Source organism: Impatiens glandulifera, chromosome 2, assembly GCF_907164915.1.
Source record: "Impatiens glandulifera chromosome 2, dImpGla2.1, whole genome shotgun sequence".
Lineage (NCBI taxonomy): Eukaryota > Viridiplantae > Streptophyta > Magnoliopsida > Ericales > Balsaminaceae > Impatiens > Impatiens glandulifera.
Genome location: NC_061863.1, coordinates 57,985,718 through 58,005,642, shown reverse-complemented (window position 1 = coordinate 58,005,642; position 19,925 = coordinate 57,985,718). Strand labels below are relative to the sequence as shown.

At 33.0% G+C, this 19,925-nt stretch overlaps 2 protein-coding genes across 2 annotated transcripts; one reads left to right on the top strand and one right to left on the bottom strand.

The window, feature by feature from the left end:
- Positions 1-6,401: 6,401 nt before the first annotated feature.
- Positions 6,402-6,878, top strand: LOC124925042 (RNA polymerase-associated protein LEO1-like). Its single transcript, XM_047465018.1, has one exon. The coding sequence runs from the start codon at positions 6,402-6,404 to the stop codon at positions 6,876-6,878; it is 477 nt and encodes a 158-aa protein (XP_047320974.1).
- An 8,240-nt stretch (positions 6,879-15,118) lies between these two features.
- Positions 15,119-16,877, bottom strand: LOC124926336 (60S acidic ribosomal protein P0-like). Its single transcript, XM_047466540.1, has 5 exons — positions 16,426-16,877; positions 16,257-16,325; positions 16,031-16,129; positions 15,552-15,944; positions 15,119-15,458 (listed from the first exon to the last, which is right to left on the bottom strand). Exons 1-5 carry the CDS (start codon positions 16,681-16,683, stop codon positions 15,318-15,320), a joined length of 960 nt encoding a protein of 319 aa, XP_047322496.1. The 5' UTR covers positions 16,684-16,877; the 3' UTR covers positions 15,119-15,317.
- Between the last annotated feature and the right edge of the window lie 3,048 nt (positions 16,878-19,925).

Below are 19,925 nucleotides of genomic sequence, written 5' to 3'. Positions count from 1 at the left end.
AATTTGATTAGTTGATTTATGAAAACAAGTAAGAAAGAAAAGAAAAAAATGGATGGATGAGGTAAGCAAGCATTAGTTTTATAATTTCTTTGTAGACTATGAGATGAGAAGAAGTTAAAATCTTAAAAAGTCAACGGTCGTTATGTTAATTGCCCAAATGACCATCTATTTCGGCTTTTAGCCATTATCACATAAATTGGTGTTAGTTGACCTTCCAACACTTGTTTGATCTTGAATTTTATAAAAACAAATGTAATTAAATAAAATCTTGTTTAATCAAAAAGTGGGTTATTTTAAAAAAAAAAAATTAGAATCAATTAACAATTTTTTTTATTTTATTTTAAAATTTAATAAAAAAAAATAAATTAAGAATAATTTAGTATTTTAATTGATAAAAAAAAATGTATGATTAAAAAGTAAAACATATAATATACGAACGTGTAAAAGTGGTATAAGGTATTTTTATGAAATTAAATTTACTTTATATATAATTATTATTATTAAATGATTTAAAATGGATGGATTGGGATGGATAAAGTTGAAGGAGGACCCCAACAACAGCTGGTCTTACATTCCTTCAAACTACCCACAATTTGGATTCAATTTTAAAATTCAATTTAATTCAATTGTTAGCCCTCTTCACACTATTTATTATAAAATTAATTCCTGTAAAAACTTACTAAATTATAATTCAAATTACATATTTCAATAAGGAAATAAAAGTAAGTGCCGACCAGCTATTAGAAATTCTTACACAAAGAAAAAAAGAATGAGTCTTATCGTTTGACTTATAAATTCTTCGGAAATTGGTTGTAAAGATATTATTTATTTATATTTGTGTATGTGTATGAATTATGAAGGAGCTATCTAGCTTCTTCTGTCGACCGGACACGTGGAGTCGTTAGAACAGCAGAGCAAGGTCCCTATCTAGGTGGACATATACCATTGGCTTAGTAGTGGAACCATATCATTCAAGATTTATCTGTCAGCCACATGGTCGATAGGTCGTAATAGTTGGTTTCATTCATTCAACCAAATTATTTTTTTAATTAATATATTATTGGCTTCTATAACAGCAAACAAATATATTCAAATTAGGATTTAGATATAGGTGAACTTAAAAATTGAAAATAAAAATAAAATTTGGTGTACACACAAAATGAGTTGATAAATACTCCACCAAGATAGTGTACCAAGATAGTGTACTGATAAGAGTCGACTTAAGAGACCATAAGGTCACGGATTCAATTTAATCTGAAAACGCTTTGAATTTAAGTGGGTGACCATGATTGTGGATTGTCATGCTAGTTCTTTTTTAATTTTAAAAAAAAAAATTTGAGTGAATAAATGTAAGTTGTGTTTAATTTTTTTTAAGTTATTTGAACAACCAAAAACCAAACAAGACTTGAGTAGTTGTGAAAGGAACAGTTATAGTGTGAAGACGTAGGTTTCGTAGGTAGGAGGCAGCATGGTTTAGGTTGAACATGATAAGAAAAACAAACATGAAACATCCTTATCTCTTTTTATAAATAAATAAATAATGCAGCACTATATAATATAGTCTATAGTCAATGATTCGGCCATAGATCTTCCTTTATCTTCATTGAAAATACTCTTAATTTTCAAAGAGTTTGACCCAATTTGAAAAATAAGACACACCCCTTCTTCTACTTCTTATAATCAATCACATGACGATATTATTGCATGATCAAGGCTTGTTTAAATTAATTATAAACTAGCTAATTTATTAACCTTTTTCAATCAATATGAGAATATTTAACCTTTTTTTTCAAACAAGTGTATTTTCTTATATAAAATATATAAAGTTTAATTAAATGAAAATTAATACTTTTTTATTCTAATTAAAATGACTAGTTCAGTTTCTGAAGAAGGCTGGCTCTCCTGGTTTCATTAATTATTAGATAAATTATGTTAAAGAAATGAAACGAAGAAAGTAGAACAAGAAATTGTGAATGAAAAAATAAATTACATTTTTATTGAATAATTATTAGTAGTTTTTCAATAACAATGTAATAAAGAAAATAATAAACAAAAAATTACAATTAATAATATTACCTAAGAATTTCTCTAATTATAACAATACTAACTCATACGACTGTTGTAGTTTTTTTTCTTCTGAATTTTCATATTTATATAAAGAAAGATAAAGTAACTTTTGACTATATGAATTTTAATTACTAATGCCATCTAATTAAACTTATTCAAAAGTAACTAAATATAATTGTTGTTATGGAATATTAGAAAATATATCTTTTGACTAGGTACAGAGTTTTCGCATTTATGGACTTTTCATTCTTGACTAATTATTCTCCAATTTGAATGAGATTTTCATTTGAAGATAATTCATAATTTTGAAAAAAAAAATCATCCAAATGAATTAATCAAATAACATTTCTTCTCTTCTTTTACAATTAGACAATCAACGCATTGCTTTCACATTACACCAATCAATAAATAATCTACATATTTATTTATAAACAACAATAAATATAAAGACCCCTACATTTTAGCAAAAGTTAAATGTCTTAAAAAGTTATTCGTGTGATTAAGAAGGTATAACTTATGAATATAATTATAACTAATTAAAAGATATTAATGAATATAATTATAACTAATTAACATCACATATTGATCACATATCTCATCTAAGTAGTGAGTAAGCCGAAGTGGGTGAATTTACGTGATTAGAGTGAATCTTTTTCCAAATTTTATGGAGAAATTTGATCAAATAACCTCAAAGATGAGGTTATTTCATCTGATGGTAATTTATTATTTTATTTGCGCTCGTGGTGCTTTATTTTTTTTATACGATTTTGCACTTGTCGCGAAACGCTAAGTGACTTAGCGTTTCGCTAAGTGGATTAGGGGTTTGTATAAATACTCAAATATTTTCATTTCCTTAAATTTCTTTCTCTCTCTTCTCCAATTCTCTCCTTCACTTCACGGTGGCCGGCGACGACGACGGCCGGCGGCGACGACGGCGACGGAGTTTCCTTCACTCCATACAAATCTATACAGATCAGATTTACAAGCTCTTCTAACCTAACTAATTCATTTATGTTTATCTATTGCCGATTTCTAACCCTAAATCTATTTTGCATGCAGGTTTCTGATTTTAGGGTTTATGTGCAGGTCTCCGATTCTAACTATTTGAAGGTCGTCGAGGTAGATCTTCATTTCAGATGTGATAAACAGTTATGTTCTTGTTTACATTTTCTTCATTTCAAAAACCTTTTCATATTTCGTTTTGGTCGTATTTGTTGATTCTTATTTGCTATATGGTTCATATTGGTTCATGTTTGAGCATTTCGTTAGGTTATTATTTGTTATTCGTTCATATTTGCAGAAAATCTCTGTCTGATAAGAGCGTATGTGTTTCCGTTTCAGATCTGCTTACCGTTTCGCTACGGACTTACCGTTTCGCTAAGTAGTACCTCGCGATTCGCTAAGTGTCAAGATTTTTTGTTATTTATAGTTAATCATGAACTTCATTTGACAAGGTATCTACATCACTTCATGGTTATGAAGAGAACCTGTGTTAACAAAACAAACCTTCTAATTTTACATTAGAAACATTTAGATTCTTCAGAAAATGCCTTTGAAGAATCTATCATTGACCTCCAGATAAGCAAAGATTGGATGACTTTGATTTCGTTAGTCGTTAAGCTAAAGAAATAAATTTCAAACAATTTTCTCTTATCTGGAGTTCAATGATAGCTTCTTCAAAGACTTTTTTTGAAGAATCTAAATGTTTCCATGTAAAATTATAAGGTTTGTTTTGTTAACAATGTTCTTTTCAAAACCATGACTTTGTTGTTGATACCTTGTCAAACGAGATAGATTACTTATGAAACCAATAAAAAATTTTGTACTTGACGATTCGCTAAGTACTACGAGCTCCAGCTAGGAGAATGGTTTGAATTCGATTTCGTTATTAAACAAATATAGTAGCGAAAACGTATTCAAACCATCTTCTCTTAGCTGGAGCTCGTTGACCTCGCGATTCGCTAAGTACCTCCCGATTCGCTAAGTACCTCCCAATTCTCTAAGTGCCTCCCGATTCGCTAAGTACCTCCCGATTCGCTAAGTGCCTCCCGATTCGCTAAGTACCTCCCAACTCGCTACGGAAGTTGAAGAGACGCGCGTACGCACACGCGCTAGACCTTATATATTCAAAAATTTCAGAACATTTCATTTCAACCGCCCCAACTCTCTCTCTCTAACCCATTTTCTCTTCACTGAATCTTGTCAAGGCCGATCATTTCTTCTTTCTTCTCGTTCGTCATTAAGGTTTGTTCATTCTTCTCCCCGCCTATCATTTTCTGCTTTTTTGTTCATGGGTTTCGGTTTTTGCATGTTAAGTGTAATGTTAAGTGTTTCTGTTCAGTATATTTTTTTGCCATTAGGGTTTCGCTAGGTACCTCCCGATTCGGTAAGTACCTAGCGATTCGCTAAATACCTAGTGGTGACCGATCATTTTCTGGTTTTTTGTTTATGGATTTTGGTCTTTGCATGTTAAGTTTAGGTGTTTGTTTCAGATTTTTTGTTTAGGGTTTTTGCATGTTAAGTTTTATTGTTTGTTTCTGATTAATTATGTATGGTTAATGCTGTCTTATGTTCAGTTAACGGTTTCGCTAGGTACCTCTCGATTCGCTAAGTACCTCCCGATTCGCTAAGTTCTTACGGTGTATGTGTTTGTTCTTACATTTTTGGTGATGTTGTTCCTTTTGTAGATGGCAGAAACAACTGTTACTGAGTTTCCCGGTCGGATTTCGTGGAAAAGTTCCCTCACCCTGAAGAAGATTGTTAATAAGTTCGAGGAAATGAATCTTCTGGAGAGTGTGTACAATACCCAGTTCAGATCATTATTCACAGCCCCCCTTTGCAGTTCTCAGGAACTATTGTACATCATATGTTGATGAGGAGGTTAAGCTCAAACTCCAAGGAGATAACTTTCATGGTGAATGGGCACAAGCTTGTATTTGGTATGAAGGAGTATGCGTTGGTTACCGGCCTATGTTTCGGTATTTATCCTGAGTTAGACCAAGAAAAATTGCGATGTTGTCCACCTCTCTCGGTGAAATACTTTAAAGGGAGCATGAGTGTGAAAATGTGCGACTTCGCCAGAAGGAATCAGATTAATGACCCTCTACGCCCAAGGTTGTTACTCTATCATTCCAACAGGAAAAACACATCGATCGAGGTAAAGACTGCCCTAGAGACCACGGATGTGACTGAGATGGAAGAGTCCTCCATGGAGAAGAGGTTATATAGTGGTGATGTATTTGAGCAAATCGACGAGACAACTGATGATTTTTTTGAGGGATTTACTGATGGGAATGTAATAAAAGATGATTTTGATTTTGATGAAGATGAAGAAAGTGAACATGAAGAAGTTACTCCGAATCCCCCCAAACCTGCCACGAGGAAGAGAAAGGCTGATGCTACTCTTAAAGAAGCAGCCAACTTGAAGAAGAAGCTTGCTTATGAATCGATTCCGGCCCGCATTCTTACTCCCCCCTCCGCGACCTCAAGTCCTCGGGCTGACACACCTTCTCCTCAGGCTCCAACACCTTCTGTTGGATGTTAATTTAATGAGATGAAGGAGGAGCTGAAAATAGAGATGAAAGAGGAGATGAAAAAGCTGAAAACAAAGCTCATCAAAGAGCTAAATATCACAATCCAACAAACTCAAGAAACTCACCTTGAGTCGTTCAAGAAGATGGTTTTTAATATGTCCAAACAGTTGTTAGATAAATCCAACAAAAGGATGTCCATATTATTAACCAGATTAGATGATATAGAGGAGAATATAAAGAAGAAGAAGAGTAAGAAGAAGGATTCTAAGAAGGCTGTGAAGGTCGAAGAGGAAAAGACTACTAAGGTATGGAGATATTGAATTTTGCACTTTACATTTCATTTCGCTAAGTACATATCTGATCTGACCAGTACCTATTTTGTAGGTTAAGGATTCTAAGAAGGATGTCGAAGTTGAGAAGAGCAAGGTTGAACAGGAGGAGGAGAAAAAGAGGTATTCTGCGTACTTGTCGTTTCGCTAAGTTAGTACTTGTCGTTTCGCCAAGTACTTGTCGTTTCGCTAAGTTAGTACTTATCGTTTCGCCAAGTACTTGTCGATTCGCTAAGTTAGTACTTGTCGTTTCGCTAAGTTAGTACTTGTCGTTTCGCCAAGTACTTGTCGTTTCGCTAAGTTAGTACTTATCGTTTCGCCAAGTACTTGTCGATTCGCTAAGTTAGTACTCTTCGATTCGCTAAGTACTTGTCTATTCGCTAAGTTAGTACTTGTCGTTTCGCAAAGTACTTGTCGATTCGCTAAGTTTGTACTGACCAGAATTTTGCCTATTTTGTAGGAGATGATAGCGATGCAGGATACTGTGGGGGATGATGAGAAGGTGAATGATGGGAATGATGGGAAGAAAGACGATGTAAAGGAGGACAATGAGAAGGTGGAGGACGAACAGAAGGTGGAGAACGATGAGAAGGTGGATGATGATGAGAAGATGGATGAGGCTAAGGTGGAGAACGATGAGAAGGTGGATGATGATGAGAAGATGGATGAGGCTAAGGTGGAGAACAATGAGAATGTGGATGATGATGAGAAGATGGATGAGGCTAAGGTGGAGGACGGTGAGAAGGTGGAGGATGAACGAAAAGAGAACGATGCGAAGGTGGAGGACGTAAAGATGGAGGATGAGGCTAAAGTGGAGGACGGTGAGAAGCTGGATGGTGTGGCTAAGGTGGATGATGTGGAGGTTGATCTGAAACTGAAGGTGAAGGATTTGAAAGTGAAGGTGAAGGATGAGAAGAGTGTGGATGTGAAGACACAGACAAATGAGTAAATTATGGGAGGAGATGACAATGAAACTCTCAGCATAATTGCTTGTGAGTTGATTGTATCGATTACCGGGAAAAAATACTCTACTCCATCTTTGGAACCCAATTTCTTCCAAATAGGCAGCAATCCTGTGATCTTTAACCTTGATCTTCTTAAACCACCGATTAAATTCGTGGACATTGTACGCCCATTAAACTCCGCATGACACTTATCACTTTTGAATTTGGCCACAATATTCGTCTTTATGTGATATGTGCACGCACCGTGGTCTACTTCTGGGAAAACAGCACACAAGGCATTAGCGATGCTTGGGTGTCTGTCGGATACGAAGACGAGATCATCAACTAATCCAATTGCGTCTCTCAGTTTTTGCATGAAATAAGTCCAGGAGTTATTATTCTCTGAATCAACAACGCCGAATGCGACAGGATATAGTTGCTCATTCGCATCCAATGCAATAGCCACCAATAATTGACCACCCACCTTGTGTTTAAGAAAACTAGCATCGACACATAATACAGGACGGCAAAAGGATTTGAAACCCCTAATTGAGAGGCCTAGGGACATGAACATATACTTGAAGTGGCCGAGCTCGTCTGTTTGTATGTCAGTTATGGTATCAGGATTACACTTCTCCAACATGTAAAGGTATGATGGCAGTATTCCATAGGAATCCTCTATCGTTCCTCGCACAGATATTAAAGCATTTTCCCTTGCCCTCCATGCCTTATTATAAGTCAAAAATATTCCATAAGTTGTCTGCATGTCTTCAATTATTTTCTTAGGCAAGTTGTTATGATGATAGTCCATGTACTTGCTCTTCACGCACTGCCCAATAACCCATGTTGGTGTTTGCATTTTTTTCTTGGGCCTCGACAAAACTGAGCATGAGTGTTGTTTCTCAAATGTCCGGATCTCAAACATCTCAGAAAACTTACCTTTCACAGCCCGCAAGCTCCACTTGCATGTCTCATCCAAACATTTGAGTTCCCAAAGATTTTTTCTTGACTTCTCCACTTTGAATTCAAAATGATTGGTCATCGCATATTTATATAGAGCAAGTTGAAGTTCTTTTTTATTTTCAAACAACGAACCGACTTCCAATACGGTTTTACTAGTTAATGCCATCGCAAATGTGGGGTCTGGCGGTGATGTGTCTGTCGGGTCTGTCGATGGTGTACCTATTGAAGATCGTCTTGCACTAGATGGTGTACCCATTGATGATCTTCTTGCACTTGTTGGTGTACCATTCGATGCCTTTCTTACACTAGTTAGTGTACCCAATGATGATCTTCTTGCACTTGGTTGTATAGGTATTGATGCTTTTTCACCACTATTAACATGCAAGTCCTGAGTAAGTGGGATGTGAGGCATAGAGGTTTCTCCGGCTTCATTTTGACTTTCAACAAAGAATTCCAAGGGTACAACAGGTGGAACAAATTTCTGAGTAAGTTGTGGTGGTAGTATACTTTCTTGAGTTGGGTATGTAAGTAGTAGTATATTTTCTTTAGTAAATGTTGACTTCTCCACTACAGACACACACAATGGTGACACTGTTCAACCCAAAATCAAGCGTGATAGATATGTGTTCAAATCCCCATCATTATCAATAAAAACAGGTTTTGGATTTCTGATATTCGGAATATCATACTTCATTTGGAGCACTAAATCGTATGTTGATATCTGGAGATTAAGTCTATCGTAGAGTATATCAAGTAATTCAGCATAACGAGTACTTTGGGGTAGATCAAATGTTTTGATTGAAGATGCATCAAAATACAGTATTCCATCAGCATCAAGTTTCCACTCTCCATTATAGAAAACGAAAACTTCAGCTGCAATAAAAAAACATGATTTGATTTAGAGATGGATAATTAATACTTCGCGAATCGCTAGGAACTTAGCGAAACGGGAAGGCCTTCACGAATCGTTAGACACTTGGCGAAACGGGAAGGCCTTCGCGAATCGTAAGGCACTTAGCGAAACGGGAAGGCCTTCGCGAATCGTTAGGCACTTAGGAAAACGGGAAGTAAACCCTAATCAATCTCAGAAACCGAACATCAATAAAACATGCTTATAGACGTACTTATTGGAACAGTGCTCGTGCTCGTCGTGGAGCTCATAGTGGATTTCGAACGAACAGATCTCCGACGAGTTCGCCGCCGCCGACGCCGGAGTTTAGAGAGAAGGAGGAGAAGAGCGGGAAGAGAGAGAAGGAGAAGAAAAGAAATGAAAAAAAAGTACGGAGGTTATATTAAATAGTAAGGATAATCTGGACATTTCACATATCGTCACTTCGCGAAACGCTAAGTCACTTAGCGTTTCGCGACAAGGGCAAAATCATCCAAAAAAATAAAATCACCACGAGCGCAATAAAATTAACAAATTATCATCAGATCAAATAACCTCATCTTATGTGATCCCATAAATGAAGAAATGACATAAATTTGAAAAAAGTTTTGGGTTTGTGTTTTTGAAGTTATAAATTGAGTTGGACATGGGCTTTTGAAATAAAAAAAAACTATTTTGAAAATGTTTTATTAAAATAATAATTTGAAATATATTAACAAATGTAATAATTGTAGAATTTATATACTTAATGATCTAACAACTCTTTTATTTAGATCTAATGCGGAAAAATAATTTAAACTTACCTCCAGCCATTCTTCTTGATATTTTAAAGTTTCGATCTTCTAAAACCGATTTATCTCTTATCGATGGTGTTTTTCTTAGATGAGATAATGGCCTTAGGGACCTTAACACTATATTTATAATCCCTCTCTTTCCATCAAAGAGACCTTAATGAGTAGTTACTAGTTAGTGGGTAGTTATTCCAAACGGGTAGTTATTACTAATTAGTGGGTAGTTATCCCAATTATTAAACTTTAATTTATTAATTAAACCATTTAATTCCAACATTCTCCCACTTGGTTTAATAAATAAAATCATATCACAATAAGAAATTTGATACATGAATCATATCGATAAATCCTCTAAAATTAATAATCATCTTCTATGTATCACAATGCATCACATTTCTCAATAACAACCCATAAAACTCAATGAATAAACCATATGTTTATTCTAGGTCCGAACTTTATTATTTCTCAAAAACGATCAATATGCGCATAACGTAAATCAAATATGAGAAATCATTACTTATTGGAGTTTCACTTAAAACATTGTTCTTACAATAAATAAAATCATAAAACAGAACTAAGTCCCATTCGTTCTACATGATCCTTGAAATTCTTTGGTGGCATGCCTTTAGTCAAAGGATCAGCAATCATCAACTTAGTGCTAATGTGTTCAATGACCACTTTCTTTTCCTTAACACGTTCTCTAATGGCTAAGTATTCAATGTCGATGTGTTTACTTCGACTACCACTCTTATTATTCTTAGCCATAAAGATTGCAGCTGAGTTGTCACAAAACAATTGCAATGGCCTAGAGATAGAATCCATAATTCTAAGCCCATCAATAAAACTCTTCATCCATACACCATGCGAAGTAGCCTCAAAACACGATACAAATTCGACTTCCATAGTGGAGGTTGCAATCAATCTCTGCTTTGCACTCCTCCAAGATACAGCTCCACCAGCAAGCATAAAAACATAACCAGATGTTGATTTTCGTGAATCAATACATCCAGCAAAATCTGCATCGGAGTAGCCTACCACTTCTAGAGTATCAGTCCGTCTAAATGTAAGCATGTAATCCTTCGTTCCTTGAAGGTATCTCATCACTTTCTTTGCAGCTTTCCAGTGGTCTAAACCTGGATTACTTTGATATCTTCCCAATACCCCAACAATAAATGCAATGTCAGGTCTTGTACAAACTTGAGCATACATCAGGCTTCCAACAGCAGAAGCATATGGAATGTTTTTCATTTGTTCTCTTTCGAGATCATTCCTTGGGGATTGGTTCAAACAAAATTTATCACCCTTAACAACGGGAGCTATACTTGGTGAACAATCTTTCATCCGAAATCTTTCTAAAAGCTTATTGATATAGGTTTCCTGAGACAGACCCAAAACTCTTCTTTTTCTGTCTCTATGTATCTTAATGCCAATGACATAAGACGCATCACCCATATCCTTCATATCAAAGTTCTTAGAGAGAAATTGTTTCACCTCATATAACAAACCCTTGTCATTTGCAGCAAGTAGAATATCATCCACATATAGAACAAGGAAACAAAACTTGCTCCCACTGACCTTTTGGTATATACAATGATCCATAACATTCTCTACAAAACCAAACGAAGAGACAACATCATGGAATTTCAAATACCATTGACGGGAAGCTTGTTTCAATCTGTATATGGATTTCTTAAGCTTGCATACTAAATGCTCACCATTACTAGAGGAAAATCCTTCAGGTTGTTTCATGTATACCTCTTCCTCTAGTTCTCCATTGAGAAAAGCCGTTTTCACATCCATTTGTTGCAATTCTAAATCAAAATATGCAACTAATGCCATGATTATGCGAAGTGAATCTTTCTTTGATACAGGAGAAAATGTATCCTTGTAGTCAATTCCTTCCCTTTGAGTGAATCCCTTAGCAACAAGTCTTGCTTTATATCTTTCAATGTTGCCCATTGAGTCTTTCTTTGTTTTGAAGACCCATCTACATCCAATGGCTTTTACACCATCAGGCAACGCGACAAGATCCCAGACTTCATTGACAGTCATAGAATCCATCTCATCCTTCATGGCGTCATGCCAGAATTTTGATTCTGCACAACTTATAGCTTGTGAAAATGTTTCAGGATCATTATCGGCTCCGACATTAAAATCCGATTCTTGTAGATACACAATATAATCATCAGATATTGTTGATCTCTTTATTCTAGTAGATCTTCTTAATGTTGGATCAACATTATTTTGTAAAACTTGTTGATCAACTGGTTGCATAACTCTCTCAGGTAACTCTTGAGAAATTTGATCTACTGGTTCATTTTCAACAACTTGTGGATTTTCAGTAATTGTTCTTACAATAACCGATTGTACTGGAGGGTTATTGTTAACAACAATCAATCTATCACTTGGGCATGAAGGTTGCACATCATAATGATCTTTATCTGGAACGGTGTTCCAGGATCGGTCGCTCCCACTAATCAAGTCATTCTCAAGAAATTTTGCATTTCTCGATTCCACAATTCTAGTGCTGTGAGTAGGACAATAGAATCTATAACCCTTAGATCTTTCGGCATATCCAATAAAATATCCACTAATAGTCCTTGGGTCTAGTTTCTTTTCTTTCGGATTATAAACTCTTACTTCACACGGACATCCCCAAACGCGTATATGTTGCAAACTCGGTTTCCAACCTTTCCATAATTCAAATGGTGTTTTTGGGACAGCCTTTGTTGGAACTCGGTTTAATATATACACAGCCGTTTTTAGAGCATCAATCCATAATGACTTTGGAAAATTGGAGTTACTCATCATACTCCGTACCATGTCTATCAAAGTCCGGTTTCTTCTTTCTGCAACCCCATTTTGGTCCGGAGAACCAGGCATAGTATATTGGGGCACAATACCATGTTCTTGAAGAAACTTAGCAAATGGACCAGCCACTTGTCCCTTCTCAGTGTATCTACCATAATATTCTCCACCTCTGTCTGTTCTCACAATCTTAATTTGCTTATCGCATTGTTTTTCTACTTCCGCATTGAATACTTTAAAAGCGTCTAAAGCTTCATCTTTAGAATGAAGAAAGTAGATATACATATATCGTGAGTAATCATCAATGAAAGAGATGAAGTATTTCGGACTAACCATATCCATATCAGGACAACAAATATCTGAATGGATAATTTCTAAAATGGTTGTACTCCTTGTAGCACCTTTCTTGGATTTATTGGTCTGCTTTCCCTTAATGCAGTCCACACATGTATTAAAATCAGTAAAATCTAAAGTACTAAGTACTCCATCTTTTACTAATCTTTTAATTCTATCAATAGAAATGTGTCCCAATCTACGGTGCCATAAAGTAGAGGAATCTTCATTTATAACACAACGTTTTACACCAGATTGATCATGTAAAGTATTATAAGCAGCGTCATTTTGTAAATTAATAGAAAAAAGACCATTCAACAGTGTACCATTTCCAACATTACTAGATTTATAGAATAAAGCAAACGACATTTCATAAAAGTTGAAAGAGTATCCCAAAGGTACAAGCTTTGAAATAGAAATTAAATTCCTAGTAAAGTTAGGAACATAAAAGGTCTTTTCTAAACACAAATTAAAACCACTACTTAAAATTAAATAACATGTCCCAACAGCCTCCACACGTGATTGCATCCCATTTCCGGAATAGATGCGTTCTTCATTTGGTGTTGGCTTCCTTAGGTTTCGCATACCCTGTAAGGTATTAGAAACATGGATTGTAGAACCAGAATCAATCCACCATGTGTTATAATTAATATCAACCATATTAGATTCATAACAGACAAAAGAGATTAAATTACCTTTCTTCTCAAGCCATATCAGATACTTTAGACAATCCTTTTTAACGTGTCCTCTCTTATTACAAAAGAAACACCTTATATCCTTTGGGTCTTTCTTAATCCCTCCGGTTGACGATAATTTTCCTTTCCCTTTTGGCTTATGAGATTTCTGGTCTTTTCCATGTGTAACTGTAAATGCACTCTCACCCAAATCCATTGACAACCTATTCTCTTCCTGAACACACATGGTCATAAGTTCATTAATTGACCATTTCTCCTTATGTGTGTTGTAGGAGACTTTAAAGGCTCCGTACGCAGATGGAAGGGTCGCTAGTATGTAGTGCACCAGGAAAGACTCTGACATATCAACCTCAAGTCTTTTTAGTTGAGCCGCAATGTCCCGTAGCTTCATGATATGCTCACGCACACCCCTCATAGTAGTGAGCCTCGTGGTTGTGAACTTGATTATAAGAGTACTGGCAAAAGCTTTATCAGAAGTTGCAAACTGTTCATCAACTCCTTTCAGTAATGCTTTGACATTTTTATGCTCTTCAATTGAGCCACGAATACTCTCAGATATTTTAGTCTTTATGAACATCATACTGAGACGATTAGATCGATCCCATCGTTCATGAAGAAGTAAATCATCCGTAGTACTCTCATCATCAATGATTGGCTCATCTTTCCTTATAGCATCATCAATGTCTAAACATCCCAAATGAAGCAAAATCCTTTCTTTCCAGATCTTATAATTATCACCCACAAGTTCGGGAATCTCACACTTGATATCAGTAACAGTACCAGGTATCATAACTGTAAAATTCAATTATACATGTTTAAAATAAGTTGAGGCAAATAAACAAAATCATGTTTACCAATGTAAATCATGCTTAAATTAAAATATATCTAATGACATAAAACTTGTCCGTGGGCTAAAGATTCAATTCAGTCAGATACATTCATAACCTTATGATAAAACTATCAAATCATTCATTTTCTTAACTCCTGTGGGTAATTAAAAAAATATATAACATGATATTTCATCCCAATTAATCACATACAAATAATAGAAATTCCTGTGGGATAAAATCTATTATATTAATGAAATTAATTACAATAATATTAATATGATTCCAAACAATTATTTTTCAGCCTAACTAAACATTTTAATTCACAATAACATTTATAAAATATACTAAATTATAAATAACGTGAATCAATCATAATAATTAAATGAACGAAACTTTCTTGAATTAGTGCAGAAATATTATAAATAAGTTTCATTAACAAAGAAGGCAGAAGTTTTTAAGGCTCTAATACCAAATGTAGAATTTATATACTTAATGATCTAACAACTCTTTTATTTAGATCTAATGCGGAAAAATAATTTAAACTTACCTCCAACTATTTTAGAAGATCGAAACTTTAAAGTATCAAGAAGAATGGCTGGAGGTAAGTTTAAATTATTTTTCCGCATTAGATCTAAATAAAAAAATTGTTAGATCATTAAGTATATAAATTCTACAATAATATGACAAGTTCATAAACTATAAAAAATAATAGGGTACAATTAGTGTTAAATTTCAGAATTTGATAATCTATTAAATAAATTTTTATTAATTAACAAGAATTAGCATTTGCAAATACTCAAAATATTTGTACAAAAGAGTCAAATTTATTAAAAAAATTAATTTTTCAAATATAGGTGAATCAGAGTATTTTGGTTTGAAAATGACTATGGTGTTACCTTCCTAAATTCCTAATACAATAAAAAAAACATGGAAGTATAGATTATGAAAGAAAAACCATATAATAATAAAACCTTAAAAGGTAACTAAAATTCAGTTTGGTAAATGTAAACCCTTTTGAAACAAAACGGGAATACAACTACAACAACATAAACAAAACAAAGACTACAAGATAATGTTCTCAAATGTAAAAAACACAGTTTTCGCAAACAAAGACCTCAAAACATACTTTTTAAGTTTAATCAAACAAACTGAAACCCATGTCATCGTCAGACTCTTCCTTTGGCTCTTCAACCTTCTCTTCCTTAGCAGCGGCAGCCGGAGCAGAGCCTGAATAGGCAGCAGCAGCTGGTGCAGCAACAGCAAACTTGCTTGGATCCTGAAAACATAGAATTTGAAATTAAAAATTTCATCAATCTCAAATCATTATTGGTATGAAAAACCAATTCAAATCTATTACAAGTAAACTTACCGCGAGATACTCCTTAACTTTGTCAGCCTGGGGGAAAGAGTAATCGGTTGCAATAGAAACAGCCAAAACATTCTTGTATGCATTGATAAACATATGTGGAACAGCAGCCAGGGTTGGGAATGAGATGGCAAGAGCCAATGAGGTAACAAGGGAAACTCCAGTGGCGAATTTCTCAACAAGGTCATCTTCAGTCATATCAAGAACCTCCGGTGTGAAGACAGATCCACTGTCGTACACATTCACAACAACAAGCCCGTATGAGAATGGCCTAATGCCAAGCTTTGCAAGCAATGCTGCTTCAGAAGACCCAACCTTTTCACCCTTCTTGATAAGTTCAACAGGGGTAATGATTTCAACAGTACCCTTGTTAATCTTAGTGGGAATGTTCAACACCTATTTATTTACAAACAAACCCATTAATGTATGAATTTTACAGTTGAGAAAAGAAACGTAAATTCAGTCATGTGTGATGAACAGACCTGGAAGAAAGATGTCTGAGATGGATCCAGTCCTGTGTTACCTGGAGGCACCACAACATCAACTGGAGCCACAAGACCAACACGAGCAGGTGCTCCAACCTGTTTACATTAAAGTATACAAATTTATATGATATAGATCTAAAATCAACAACTAACATCAACCCTAACCAACACTATCAAATGAAAAAGCTACAATCTTGATTTACTTAAGATCTAGAATATGTACCTTGTACTTGGCGACTTCCTCGCTTACTTCCTTCAGATCTCCCTTGGTGAAAATCAAACCAACATTTCCCTGTTTTTCATTTCATTTACAGATTCAAATACAGATTTCAATCAATGAAATGAACAAGCAGAAATCAAGACATTTGAGTAAATAAATAAACAACACATACCACAAGAAGAGGGATAAGGTTGAGGTAGGCAGAGTTTCCTGTCTTCTCGGAGTGAATTCTGATAGAACGCTTCATCATAGTATTCTTGCCCATCAGAACAATGGAATCGCCACGGAGACCTTTACGAATCTGCTGGAGCTGATTCGATCCAACGTTGTCAGCAGCAGCGATAAGAACCTGGGAGTAGTCATCGAGGAGCTGGCACAGTTTGTGGTCGTAAGCGACCTTCTTATCAGCCTTTGAGGTTCTTGGAGCCATTGAATCAAATAAGTTACAATAACAAAGTATATGATTAACAGTTATGAGCAAAGTAAGGACCAAGACTAAGCGGAGCTAAGCCAAGGTGGACAGAGAAGATCTCTACTGTCACTTTAACCTCACTTCAGCGGCTGCAAAAGGATGAAGGGGATGAAGAGAAAATGAGATAAACCTAAGTTACAGCTTAATGGAGAGGACGGCGATCATCTTATATTTATACAGAGGGCGAGATAGGGTTTTCTTAACATTTGACCTAGATCTAACGGTGATTATTCGATCTGAAGCATATGGTTTTCGACCATTTTGGGCCTTTAATGGGTTTTAACTTTGAAGAGAGGTGCCCGTGTGGACCCCAGTCAAATTGGGCCCAATGGGTAAACAAATTCTCGAATATAGCGAAAAGGCCCCAAATAGTCACTCCACCCTTAATAGTGTAACATAAATGCAAATTTAATCCTTCCAAAGTAAAATAGTATTTAAACTTATAATTTTGTAAGATTAAATATGTATGCATATATTTAATATTTATTTTTAATAATTTATATATTAAAATAAAAATAATAATCAAAATACTCCATAAATATATATATATATATATATATATATATTGTATTGGATGATATTACATCATTTATATATAACTTATAAACATTACATTATTCATATAAGAAAATCAAAATATTTAATATACTTAATAATCTTGTATAACATCTCAAAAAAAAATATTATTATATATTTTAACATTCCTTTTTTGAATTCATATAATATTTTCTAAATAACTTAATATTAAGATGAGATTTTAAACTATTGATAATATATTTTTCAAATTTAATAAACTCGTGAATGTTAAAAATCTTCCAATGGGATGTAAATATGTTGGTTAAACAATTAGAAAAAAAAATATAAAAACATATTATTGGAACAAGACTAACCAATATCTTTTAGAGTTAAACAACAACTAAAATTGAACTATAAAACTAGTCAGTCGCGAGTGTTCTAACTAATCTGACGACTATAAAAGTATATTTATTATATAACTAACAAAGAATCTATTAGGGTTAGAATACCAGTAACAAATAATCATGGAAATTGACTATTGAGATGAAATATCAAATAAAAAATAATTTTCAAACAATAATAATTGAAAAAAATAAAAACATCAAAACAATGAACATTTAAAACAATTTTTTTATTAGAAATATATGATAATAAATTTATTAAAACTCTCTATCAATAACAAAAAAAAACTAAGATGTATGATTTTGTGTGTTTATCTATAATTTATAGACATAACATTATTAATATAAGGAAATAAATATAATAATAATAGTATTATCACAATATTTAATATTCTTAAAAATATTGTGATAATATTTTACCAAATATATTATTATATATTTTAATATTATAAAAAAATAATCCACATATCACATATTCATTCACAAATTTAAATTATTTGGATTTATCCGTCCAAATGTTACCTCAGATGATCTGGAGGGACAATAACTTAATAATTTTTTTATTAAGTTATTGCCTCTTCTAAAAATGAGAGCAAGAATACCAAGTTTCTATTTTATGAAGTGAATGTCCTTTAAAGGCTAACAATAATCTCACAATTTAAAAAAACAATAAAATTGTATTTTTAAAGTGATTAAATGAATTTCGGAATTTATTTTTTTTTATTATTTATTATTTTTTCTTTCTAGTACAAAAGTTGATCTCAAATTACAAATTCGTGTCTCAATCCAAAGAAAGAACCATTCAGTACTAAAAAAAAACCTTCCTAAAAACAATAAGAGTAAGTGTTACAACCATGATATGGGTATAATTTGAATTCCTAAATTTGAAGATTAAGAATTGAAAATTATATAATTTTATAATTATAAAGTCCAGTTTTTTAACTCATAATTGTGTTTTTAATATTTACCCTTTTCTATATCTTTTCAAAAAAGAAATTATTATTGTATCATTTACAACATGATAAATGTGTTAAACGATATATTTGTTTTAATTTAGGATTTTAAAATGTCATATCAATATATATTTTAATTTTAGAAAGTTAAAATTTTGTACTAATATATATATATATATATATATATATATTTAGAAAGTTAAAATTTTGAACTAATATTTTATTTTTTTAATTTAGAAAGTTCAAAGGTTGCACTAATGTATATTTTAATTTAGAAAATTAACATACCAATTCAATATTTTTTTTTTATAAGAATTAGATTTTAAACAAAAATCCTGAAACTTAATCTATCTTAATAAGTGATGTAAAAAGAATATTTTAATAATATATATTAAAATTATATTTATTAGATTTTTTAAAATTTAGGAATTGAAATTGAATTAAAAATCTATAATTTAAATTTCATTGTTAATTTCAATTTCAATTCCATTCCTCCAACATATCCTAATAAAATTCAATCTTATTTTTTCATTGATAATTTATAATTATTTGAGAAATATTTTCACACAAATATTACTCATAATCAAAACATACAAGTACATCAATATAAACAAATTCAATTAAGTTTGAAGTTAACTATTTTTAAAAAAAAATTATAAACAAATTTTTTTCTTCATTACTCGCCCATATAAATTGACTATCTAAACAAAAGATCATGCATCGTGATGGCACCAACTACCAATGATAAATTTTGTGTCTGGTTAAATAGTTAAATGTGTTTACGAGTTATGTGCTTAATCCGCGATTAGTCGTACTCCAAAGAAGATACGAAATCCAACATTTAAAAAAAAAAAAAAAACATTTTTCAACCCTACCAATGATTATGTCAAACTTCAATAGTTAACGTTATCTTTTTTTTTTAATGTTTTTTCTATCATCATTTTGTTCAACCTATCCTCCTTCTCATTTTTGTCTAATGTGATAAATTTATATTAATATCCACTAAGCTTGTAACTTCACATTTTAATTAAATAAAATAAAATCATTTTTTATTTATTTTGTAAGACGAATATTTATTTAATTATTAGACTATTTATATTATAAATTATTTAAATTAAAAAAAACATTTTATAAAGATTTTTGTTATTTTAGTCTATCATATAAACATTGTCTCATAGGCCACACACCTAATGCTTTCTCTTAAGGGATTCTTCAAATCGATCAAATTAAAATGAGGCTGAAGGATAAATTCAACTTTTATTTTTTCCTCCAAACATTTTCATCCCTAATTACTATAAGCTATATTCAATTTCATTATTTATTCTTATGT

Bases quoted from the DNA above. Each gene is read 5' to 3' on its own strand.
- LOC124925042 (XM_047465018.1), top strand. From the start codon at position 6,402: ATGCAGGATACTGTGGGGGATGATGAGAAGGTGAATGATGGGAATGAT.
- LOC124926336 (XM_047466540.1), bottom strand. From the start codon at position 16,683: ATGGCTCCAAGAACCTCAAAGGCTGATAAGAAGGTCGCTTACGACCAC. The intron at 16,130-16,256 runs GTACATATTCTA...TAATGTAAACAG, and splicing joins AGGAAGTCGCCAAGTACAAG to GTTGGAGCACCTGCTCGTGT. The intron at 15,945-16,030 runs GTCTGTTCATCA...GTAAATAAATAG, and splicing joins CTCAGACATCTTTCTTCCAG to GTGTTGAACATTCCCACTAA.